Source organism: Papio anubis, chromosome 4 (assembly GCF_008728515.1).
Source record: "Papio anubis isolate 15944 chromosome 4, Panubis1.0, whole genome shotgun sequence".
Classification (NCBI taxonomy): domain Eukaryota; kingdom Metazoa; phylum Chordata; class Mammalia; order Primates; family Cercopithecidae; genus Papio; species Papio anubis.
The window spans coordinates 172761953-172773636 of record NC_044979.1 but is presented as its reverse complement, the minus strand read 5'-3'; the positions used below and the strand labels follow the sequence as shown (position 1 = coordinate 172773636).

At 45.1% G+C, this 11684-nt stretch overlaps 1 protein-coding gene across 4 annotated transcripts in view; it reads left to right on the top strand.

Moving 5' to 3' along the window:
* The first annotated feature begins 759 nt into the window (after positions 1-759).
* The window catches only part of VPS26C (VPS26 endosomal protein sorting factor C), a 44749-nt gene continuing 33824 nt past the window's right edge, over positions 760-11684 (top strand). For 2 of the 4 annotated variants that reach the window (XM_021935519.2, XM_021935516.2), the window contains exon 1: positions 760-1637. In XM_021935519.2, coding sequence (XP_021791211.1) covers positions 1581-1637 — 57 coding nt within the window. In that variant the 5' untranslated portion in view covers positions 760-1580. Of the gene's footprint in view, positions 1638-2024; positions 2080-6061; positions 10397-11684 lie in introns of those variants that run through there. The other 2 variants (XM_021935518.2, XM_021935517.2) reach the window with 2 other exon arrangements.

Genomic DNA, 11684 nt, shown 5'->3' with positions numbered 1-11684 from the left:
TCAAGTCCCTAATGAATTGTTCTAAAATCGCTGAGTCTGAGTTGCCAGGAAAACATTCAAGGCAGAGACCAAAGCCCTGAGGGCAGAGAGGAGCTGCAAACCAAGACCTGAATATTTGAAAATACCATTTATTAACCTTCAAAAGCAGTTGTAGCCGCAGTACCATCACTGCTGGCCTGTAAAACATTTTATATTCTCAAGAGGGAGGCATTCATGATACTAATTCTTGCAATCGTGTTACAGATAATTTCTGATGTCATCCCAAAAGTAATGCACTTTTTTTTTTTTTTTTAACGCCTCAGCCTCCCAAGGAGCTGGGACCACAGGCGCCCAGTAATGCACTTTTAAGAACAATTATCAGAATCAAATAAACAAAAAGCAAAGAATTTAAACAAAAACACTTTTCACCGCATTAATTAAATCACTTGCCAAAATGAAATCTGACCTTCTGCTTACTGGCAAAATCCTCATTTACAACATTTACAAGAGATTTTAACTCAGTAAACGAAGTATGTTAACAGTGCACTGCCCTGCCCTGCAGTAACGCCCCCCACTCCCACAAACTATATCTGGGGTCAGCTGTTGCTGGGAGTTAAGAATAGGGAGATTCACTTCAGCTTCCAGTCTTTCATTTGCAATCAACCGCCAAGCGCCAGAGCCTGCGGGCCGTGCCTTTCCACCCTTTAGCGCGGGGCGCACGGATCTGAATATTTAATACCCGGTTCCAGGACACGCGCCTGGGGAACACCCACAATCCCTCGCGGCCCGAGGAGCCCGCCCGGCGGGTGACCCAACGCCGCGGCTCCGAGCGGAGCGAGGTCACCTGGCGCTTCCCGATACCTTGGCCCTAGGCCCGGCTGGCGCTGGGACGCTGGGCAGCCGAGCCGCCAGCCGATCAGCGCTTTGCAGGACGAGCGCGCAGGGGCTGCACCCCTGAAGGTGACCGGAACCGTTCCCGAGGGAAGGGCAGGGAACGGCGCCTGGCCACGGACAGACAAGGGGGCGCCGGCTCTTCAGAACCCCAGGGAGAAAGCGGTAGAGGGCTACAGTTGAGGAGATTAAGGACATTTGAGGAGGACAGGCATTCCCAAGTTATAACCTCCAGAAAGACAACTCCATACTGCTACCCCTCTGCGCCGCACAGCCTGACGGGAGCATCATGCTTCCTGCGCAGGCTGCGTCCGACAGACGGCCTCGGTCCCGCCCCCGGCCGCGGGGCACGCCGGGAGAGCCGAGAGTTCTTCCCTCCCTCCGCTAACCCAGAAAGAAAAGGAGCATTTCCGGCGTAAGACTATCCCGGGTGGAGCTAGTTTGGTCCCGCCTTTCACGCCCGGAGGGGGCGGGGTGAAGGGTGACAGCTCTTCTCCCCGCACTAAGGCCCACTCCTGTGCCGGAAGGAGGAAGGCGTGGGGCGTTCGCCTCTCGGAGCTAGGAAGTGTGTGCGACGTAGGTGCGAGGTCACGTGAGCTGCTGCCGGCTGAGAGGGAAAGGGGCGGGGCCCAGAACGAAGGGGCGAGGCGCCCCTTGTTTCCCTGGGGTCACGCGCAGCCGGAAGTGGCGGCTGCTGTGGAGAATTGGAGATGGGAACGGCCGTGGACATCAAGATTAAAAGAGCGAATAAAGTTTATCACGCCGGGGTAAGTGGGGGCTTGGGGTGGAGGTGGGGTTGGTCGGGTCTGCAGGTTCCGCTGTCTCCATCGCCCTGCACACGTCCCGCGTCCCTAGGCGGGGCAGGGCTGTCCCACCAGGTGCGTCTCCGCCAGGTGGGTGCGTTCCCGCCAGGTGCGTCCCCGCCAGGTGCTTCCCGCGCGAGCCTGGCCTGCCCTGCGAGGGGCCCCGCGGGAGGCGCCGCGCAGCATCTGCGGGACGTGCAGGGCAAGCGCCCGGCTCCGGGGCTGCAGCTCTTCCCATCTGGCCCCTTGAACACCCGGCGGTGGGCATTGGGCCCTCAGGCTTGAGCTCCCGCAGTGAGCGCTGAGGGCAGAGGAGTTGACGACCAGACTCCCCTTTCCCTCTCTCCTAAGGTGCCCGCAAAGGTCCAGTGAACGAAAGCTAAAACTAACCTTGGAAGCAGTAATGGTATGTCTGGCGGCAGCATATATTACGTGACAGTCACTTTTAACATACTACGAAAGTTACTCCTTTTTCTGGTTTTATTCTTCGACTGAGATAAAGGATTGACTATTAAAATGCAAGTATAAAAAAATAAAATATTGACTCTGCCATTAACAGATTTTGTGACATTGGCCAGTCATTTCATCTCCTTGGGCCTCAGTGTCCTTATTTGCAAATGAGGGTGTTGTAAGGTTCCTATGACTCGGGGAATCTCAACCCTTACTCGACATCAGAATCAGTCACCCTGAGGAATTTTAAAATATGGTTGCTCGGGTTCCACTCTCGGCGATACCCATGATACATGTGCAGCTAGGGTTGAAATCACAGCCCCAACACTCTTCGGAATAAAATTGATAGCAGTGGTTGGGCATATTAATGCAAAGTAATCTCAGAAGGGACAGAGTACCAGACAAAGGTCTTGGATGGATGCTGAAACTTTTGGGCAAAAGAACTGGGGAAGCCTGGTATTTACACAAGCTCAAATGGTCATCCCTTTGATGGTTAATTACAAAGGGAAAAAACTGGCCTGGCGCGGTGGCTCACGCCTGTATTCCCAGCACTTTGGGAGGCCGAGGCGGGCAGATCACCTGAGATCAGGAGTTCGAAACCAGCCTGGCCAACATGGTGAAACCCTGTCTTTACTAAAAATACAAAAATTAGCCGGGCGTGGTGGCGGACGCCTGTAATCCCAGCTACCCCGGCAACTGAGGCAGAAAAATCGCTGGAACCCGGCAGGCAGAGGCTGCAGTGAGCCGAGATTGCACCACTGCACTCCAGCCTGGGCCACAGAGTAAGACCCCCTCTCAAAAAATCAAAAGGGAAAAAGCTACCTTTATAATGGAGAGATCTGGTAGTCACACTCTAGCCAAGCACAACAATGAACACCACTTTACCATCACAACTAATGAGACGACTGACATTCGGTACCCCTTGGCATGATGCACCAAAAAGGTCACAACTCAGCTATGTAGTATTCCCGCCAAAAATGTTTAATCCATGTCAGTTCATAAGGAAACAATCAGGCATATCCAAATTGAGGGACATTCTGTGAAACAAGTAGCGTGGTTTTTTCAGAGATATCAATGTCAAAAAATAAAGGCGAGATAATTTTTCTAGACTAAAAGACTAAAGGGACATGAGAACCAAATAGAATGCTTCATTTCTGATGAAATATAAATCCGAATATGGACTATAATTGTTGTGTATTGGTGTTGAATTTCTCCAGCGTAATATTTTGGTTATATAGGAGAATACTTCACATGCTGAAGTGTTTAGGGTCAAAGTGTCCAGCCATAGACTGTGCACATATGTTTATGCACATGTGTGTATAGGAGAAAAAGAGAAAGTGAATGGGGCAAAATACTAACAATTGCTGAATGAGGTTAAAAGCTACATGGGTCTTTGTATTCTTTTTAAAAAATAACAGCTTTATAGAGATAATTTAAAATACAAAATGTACCCTTTGAAAGTATACAATTCAGTAGTTTTTTAGTGTATTTGCAGAGTTGCGCATCCATCACCACGATCTAATTCTAGAACATTTTCACCCCAAAAAGAAACCCTGAACCCATTAGCTGTCACTCCTCATTCCCTCTCCCTCCTGACCCCTGGCAGTGACAAATCGACTTTGTCTCTGGAGTTGCCTGTTCTTGACATTTCATATAAATGGAATCGTACAGTTTGTGACCCTTTTGACTGACAGGCTTCTTTTACTTCAAGTAATGTTCGGTGTTCATGCTTGTCATAGCATGTGTCAGTTCCTCATTCCTTTTTATGGTTGAATAATATTCCATTGTATGGATAGATCATATTTTGTTTAACCACTCATCTCTTGATGGACATTGGAGTTATTTCTACCTTTTCACTATTAATAATGTTATGAACATTGTAGTACAAGTTTTTATGTGAGAGGATATTTTTATTTCTCTTGGGTGTATACCTAGGAGTGGATTTTGCTGAGCTACTTTAACTTTTTGAAGAGCTGCCAAATTATTTTCCAAAGTGTCTTGTACCACTTCACAGTCTACCGGCACTGTATGACGGTTCAAATTTTTCCACTACTTTATAGTTTCATAACTTTTCTGGAGCTTGGAAATGTTTCAAAATAACAATGGGAGGGCAGTGACAGGAGACTCTATGCATTTAACTTTAGTATTCATTATTTCATTAACAAGTTAGCACATTCTTTTCAGAAATGTTACTCCAGCTGGGATGCTGAGATATCTTCTGTGGTTTTAAATATGATACAAGTAATGAAAAGTATATTAGAAAAGAGGCAAGCAGTGGAATGATAAAGTTGCCCCAGCAGAAGTCATCCACAGCCAGGACCACTTCCTGCGGGTCGCAGAGTTGAAGACTGAGTCAGCTCTGTCCCTCTAGACTACATCTCCTGATGCTAGTATCAGGAACAGAATCTGCAATTGATGGCTGAAGGCAGCTTCTCTCAACCTTCAGTCACTTTTTACACTTACATGCATTTTAAAGGAAACATTATATGGTGAATATAAAAGAAAAACATTGCTATATTTTTTTAAAAGGCGACAGAAAAGAGAAAGTTATTAAACTAATTAATCAGTTGACAAAAATCTCTGACATGAGTGCCCATGATTCATGTGCTAGACTCCATGATCTGTGACTCAGGGTAGGTGGAGTAGGCAGCCAGCACTGTCATGGCTGCTTTCCAAGCCCCACGTAGCAGGACCCTTGCGGTCTGGTCCTCCAGGAGGCCTCACTGACCGCAGGCAGTGCATATGTCACTTCTAGTTTGCACTGTGGTTGTGGGAGAAGCGGCCCTTCTCTCCTACCCTCCTCACCCTTAGCTGGCTGCAATGGAGCTGATAGCATACACATTTTCTCTTTTCTCCGTACATCTCAACAGTGACAGTAAAGATTCAGTTACCAAAGATTTGACTTACCTATGGGCCTGCCAGAGCACCACGCCTACAATTCTGGGTTGCTTGAGGTGGCTGCCACCTACTTTAGCCTGATTCTAAGCAGTACTATCCCAGGCTTGAGGTCATGAGTGATTGTCTTTCAAGTGAAACGTGTTTGTCAGTGTAAGCACATAAGGCAAGCTTATGTTCCAGCAGAGGTTCTGGGGTAGGGTTTGACAGCCAGGCAGTACCACTCTCATTTTTCTGATGAGGAAATGGAGGCTTAGACAAGTTGAAGAATTTCATAACCCAACTAGACAAGTTGAAGAACTTCACCCGACTAATGACCGAGTCTGGATTCCAACTCAGATCAGTTCCAGTTCAAAGCATGTCCATCAAACACCATTATTCTGCCTCCCTAGGAGTGGCCATTTTTATGCAAAATGGAGGAATTTGTAATATAGAAATGTTATTCATTTCCTAGTAGTGCTGTGAATAACATTGAGATATTTCAATAAAAAGAGACTGGTACGACTTCTACTTTGAAGATATGCTGATTCTGTTATTGTGCTTTTCGGTATCTTTGTTGTGGAAGCATTTGAAAATGGCTTGATTCTATGGACACCAGAGAAACCTAAGTTATACTTAGATTTAAAATTGACCTTTTTTTTTTTTTAAGAAAAAATATTGACAAAATGATTTAAAAAAAATTACAGTTGAAGCATTTAAAAAATATATAAACGTAATACATGACATGTTAAAAACGTAATATCCCGGCTGGGTGTGGTGGCTTGTGCCTGTAATTGCAGTACTTTGGGAGGCTCAGGTAGGCAGATCACTTGAGCCCAGGAGTTCGAGACCAGCCTGGCCAACATGGCGAAACCCTATCTCTACTAAAAACAGAAAAAGTAACTGGGTGTGGTGCACGCCTGTAATCCCAGCTACTTGGGAGGCTGAGGTATGAGAATCACTTGAACCCGGGAGGCGGAGGTTGCAGTAAGCCAAGATCACACCACTGCACTCCAGCCTGGGCAACAGAGCATGACTCTGTCTCAGGAAAAAAAAAAAAAAAAAAAAGTAACATGCTGCAGAAGAAGGTAAAATGAAAAGTCAAGTCTCCTACTCTTCCTGACCCCCTGTGCTGCCCTTGGATGTATTCACTGATGATTTGTGTACTGTTCCAGACACACGTGTGCACACACACGCAACTTGTTCTTTTGCTTAATAATGTACCTTTATCTTGGATACCTTTTCATATTAACATTTTCATTAGTCCCATTCTTTTTTATATTATTTAATCAACTTCATTCAACCAATGTCTGTTGATCTCATGAGGGTTACAGGTTAGTAGAGAAAGGCAAATATATAAAATGAGAGATGATTAAAAAGATGATCAAGTGCTCAAATAAGAACATCTGTGGTGTATAAAGGAGCATAAAGTAGGGTATAGTCATCTAGGGGGAAAAGTGAGAAGCTAGGGGCCCTTCTGGAACTTCATTGAACCTAGTTTTGAAAACTAAGCATTAGAATCTAGTTTGAAAATTAAGTATTAAACTAAGTGCCCACCATGCACTGCTGGTCTCAGTCATGAGGAATAGGCAATGTAAACCTAGTGAACAAGAACTTGCAGACGTTTAGGATGCAATCTGAGTCCTGTAGACTGTTTCTTTCACTTGATTGACCAGGTATTTACAGTTGTTCATCCTCATCTAATCTGGCAGCAACAGCAGTTTTTTAATGTGACTTAGGTTGACCGTCTTTCCAAAATATTTGTTTTCTTAAGGTTTATTCTGTTTTGTTTTTGTTTTTGTTTTTTTTTAACTTTGTAAGTTGGCTGTTTAGTATATTGAATTGTAGCCTCCTTTTTAAAAATGCAGACATTTCGCACCAAGTTCTACTCTAAAGTAGTACTTCGTACCTTAAGTTTTTTTTGTTTTTAATAGGTGAGTGAATTATTGTAAAGCAAACCCTTGTAACCCTCCCCACGTCCTGCTGGAGAGGAGACTGGAAGTAGGATCACTTCACCTAGATTCTAGGAGAAGACACTGCTCCAAAGGACCCTGATGAGGTTTCATGGTTTAGTAACCTCATGCACTGTGGGAATGTCAGAGGACCCTGAGATAATGCTCCACTGCCATGTCTGAAAATTGTGTCCCACAAGATTTGATTGGTAGTGTTTTCTATTATTGTACAACTTAAAATCTTTTAATTTCCATTTTTTTTTGACATGAGTTGTTTAGAAATGTGTGCTTCAGTTTCTGTTATAGCAACAACTCTTGTCACCCATAGCCTTGTAAAAAATCCTAATTTTAATATTTAAATTTTAGAAAATTTCTTACAAGCAGAATTACAAAAAGAGTAACTAACGAAAGTGAGATTATGATGGGATAACGGAATGTCAAGTCTAATTGTCAGGAAAAGACAGAATAACATGGGAATGACAATCAAAATGGACTAAGGTCTTAATAAGATCTGAAACTATGAAGCTACTAAAAGAAACATTGGGGAAACCCTCCAGGACATTGGTCTGGGCAAAGATTTCTTGAGCAATACCTTAAAAGGACAGGCAACCCAAGCAAAAATGGACAGATGGGATTACATCAAGCTAAAAAACTTCTACACAGCAAAGGAAACAAAGTGAACAGAATAACATGGGGATGTTTTCTATAATTTAGTAGTAACTGGCAATAGTTTACAAATACATTGTGTGTATACCGCTGTCATTGCACTAATTACCTTCTGTTGTAGTGACTGTTCTATTAGTCCACTCAATTAAAATATTTGATTTTGTTTATCTTTGTATTCCTGGGCCTGGCAGTACTTGCCACTTAATAGGTACTCAAAAACTTTATTAAATGATGAGTGGAAGCCTTAAAACATTTTAAAAAATGCATAAGACTGCTAGTTTTATAAATGCATTGATCAGAAAGGGGAAACTATGGTATTGTAAGCATATTATGGGTTTTGCTTCGTAATTATAAATGATATTCTAGGTATCAATTCCAGAAAGATGTTGGTAAGATTTATTCTTATTTTGACATAGCCCCAGAGCTACACATTGCACCCTCCATTACTTGTGTTTGCTTTAGAATAGTCATTCTTAAGATCATGATTCAAATAAATTGGGAGTGGAGATTCCAGAATTCCTATAAATATGGTTTTCTGTCTGATTCGGGAATGGAATATAATAGAAAATTGTCCAAGGTTTGATTTTCCATGGTCTTCATCCTAGTTCCTGTGGCTCATTGCAAATATAGACCCTTTCTCCAAGCTTGCAGCATTGCTGTTGGGGCACCTTCTCCCTAAGCGCATCCTTCCCCTTGGATAGAAAACTTCTTTTTTAAGTATTTGTTTAAAATAGAGATGAAATCATGCTGTGTTGCCCAGGTCAGTCTCAAACTCCTGGCCTCAAGGAATCCTCCTGCCTTGGCCTGACAAAGTGTTGGGATTACAGGCATGAGCCACCATGCCTGGCTTAAAAACTTGACTTCTCTTTCCAAAGACCCATGTATGGTATGATAATCAGGAATTGTGTTAAAAATTCCCTAATTCCACACTTCCAGTGAAAGATTAAATTTCCCATGGAAATACCTAACTAACACTGTTTTATAATTAGGTAGACTAGGACAGCCTTTTCCAGCTCACAGAGTGCTTTAATCCTTCCATATACTGTTAAGAGGTGGTGTTTTCCCCATTTTTTGGTTCAGATGAGAGCAGATATTTGAAGTTACGTCTTTTTAGTCCTAAATCTAGGATTCTGTGTGCCTTCTCTGGGTCTTAATTCTCATCTGTAGGATGGAGATGATACTACTCAAAGGCTGTATTTTGAAAACTAATGAGATCGTGTTTTAAGACATTTATCCTAGCTTCCAACACCTCGTAGGGGCCGCAGTAATAGGTGGTGGCACTGTCAAGTTTTTTTTTCCACGCTCTGAGGTCTGTTCACCCTTAGAACTGCCCTTTGTGTACCACAACACTAGTTACATTAGTACACCCTCCAAATGGCATAATGAGTGCTTGTCAGATGCTTCACTGATTGTCAAATATGTGCCCACTGTCTATGTCTACTTGGAGGAAGGAGAGTCAGTGACCAAGGAGAACATACAGAGCAGACAGCGTTTTTGGCCCTGAGAGCCGAGGGCGATTTTGGTATTGTTGCAACTCCTTTGTTTAGTGCAGTAGATGTGTTCTTGGTCAAAAAGTTGGACTCAAATGCCATTGTAAATTACTTTATGTCTTGGAACGCCGTAGGGGAGCTTACTGGTTAGAAAAATCCTGCAGTAAATATTTCTGTAGTGTAAATTTAATGCATTTGTTTTTACAAATTCAGAATGTTTTACATTCTTAAATTCTGGCACATGTACTCATGAAAATGACATTGTTAAATATTATGGTTGTGAAAAACGTAAATATGATATTTACGCCCCAGCATAGCCAGGTTACAATGAGAAGAAATTTATACACTGTGGACTGAGTATTGTTACCTTAAGAACCTCAGTACTACCTGAATTTGGCATGCCCGTAATTTCTTGTGAAAAGAAAAGGAGAAACCCTATACATAAGAGTTCATTATTATGAAGAAAAATTGCAAAGCTAAAATGCTAGTTTTTTTTTAAGCCTAAGTATTCTACTTTAACCTGCTGGATTCTTAGTAAATGAATGATCAGTTGTAGTGAACGCTTGTTGTAAGGACTCAGGGTATAAAAATTTAAATCTTTGCTAGGAAAGATCTTAAGATAATTTGGAGAGGTATGAACCTTTTAGGAATACAGTCATCCAAACTTTAAGTAGCTCTCTTTTTCCGCTAATAACCTAATCCTCCTGAAAAAGCTTGTCTGCTAAATCATAACCTAAACTCTTATGTAATGCATAAGAAGCATTTTCAGGATTATCCGAGATTGTCTGAAAACTGGGATGCGATAAAAAGTGTTCATGCAGTTCTCCACTTGGTGTTTGTTGCCGCAAATCTTGTACGAGCCTGGGCCTGAGCAGTGGTAAAGCTTGCTTGACCACAGCGGCGTGTTTCGGCACTGGACAGGTCTCAGCCTGTTTTGCACACCCTTCATCCCCTGCAAGCTGCTTGCCAGATCTCCCTCAGCCACGATGATGGGCTTTTCCTCTGCCTCCTCCTAATGCCGAGTCCCCGACGCAGACGCTCATCTCCGTTATGTCATCTAGGAGTCTACTCTGTGTCTCCAGACATGCTCTCTCTTAGGCCCGAAACCTGCAGCCTACACCTTCTGCCTGTTAACAAAGGAAGGAAAAAGGAGAAAACTTTATTTTCCAGGTAACAATATGTAGACTGAGGACACGTAGCTTCTGGGAAAGCGAAAGCACGGAAGCCTGGGGTCCCCACCGCGCATTCATCAGGTTCTGGAGTGCAGGGAATGCCCGGCGCATGCGCAGAGGTAACACACGTAACATCGCGTGTTCGTTTTGGCGCCGGGTTTTATCACTAAAAGTTGGAATGCGGCTCTGTATGTCGAAAGGTGAATGGCAGGGCATGGAGACGCTTTGCGTGCGCAGTCTCTGTGAGCCAGCTGCAACGGGCCTGGGAACCGCAGCACGGATCAGGAAAGGATGCTTGCGGGGCGCCTACTGCGCATCGGTGCTGCTGCTGGACTCCGGGGCGGAGGCGCCCGGGTCAGCCGCACTCACTGAAGTCGCTGGGCAACGTTTTGCTAGAACAGGTTTCTGTCTGACTGCATGCAGGCAGATCTCACGGCAGTTAACCTCGTAGTGTGAACGATATAGGGGTATGTGAGCAACGCTTCCCCCTGCTGTGGCCGCTTAGTCTCTTGGCGAGGGTCTCATCTCCTCCACACACTGGCCAGCTGGAGCCGCGAGTACCATGTGCAGCGCAGCGCAGACTCGTGGGCGCTGCAGGCTGGTGGGCGCTGCACGGTGCTTCACCGTCCCCTGCCCCGTGGCCCGGCTCCCCGCTTGGTGCCCCACCCGGAGGCGACAGAGCCCATCTGTTCTGTCTGGACTCGGTTTCCAATCCAGCTAACGCGGACTTTCCGCCGGTCCCAGCCGTCCCCTGTCCTGGGAAGTCGTGACTGCCATTGCCCTTGCTGCCCCTTTGTCCCCATCCTCCCACGCCTCTGGTGCTCTGGCTCCCCACTCCTTTCCCTCCTCTGCAGTCCTCTCTTCCGCCCTTGCTCTGGGCTGACCGTGAGCAAGGCAGGGTTGTGAAAAGCTGGAAGGGGAAGCCAGTTTGCCATTTGCTTTCCGCTTTCATTTCAACCACACTGGAGTTTGTGACGTCGTAACGCTCCCCATTTCACGCATTTCTTTTTCCATCAGGTGGTTGTTATACAGACAGGCAGTGCTTTTACTGCATGTGGCTGCACCCCCACCCCAACCAGTTACTTTTCTAGGTTTCAGCTTACGTTCAGAAAACAGACTGACTTGTTAGCCATCGGCCAGGTGGGCTGACCTGCGTCCTGTCCCCGTCCCCGAGAGCACACAGGCCAGACGCTTCGGAAGCGCGTGGTCCACGCGTCACCTGCGGACAGAGGCTCGCCCACGAGAAGCCCCTATGGCCGAAACTCAGAGGGAAACCTTGCCTGTTTGCTGTCCAGAGCCCAGGGAGAGGTCAGTTGACCTCAGAACCTGATCCTTTTTTATTTTTTCCAGAGCATTTTCTAGATCAGTTATTTACAGACCTCATTTTGGGAAACTGCACTTCCTCTT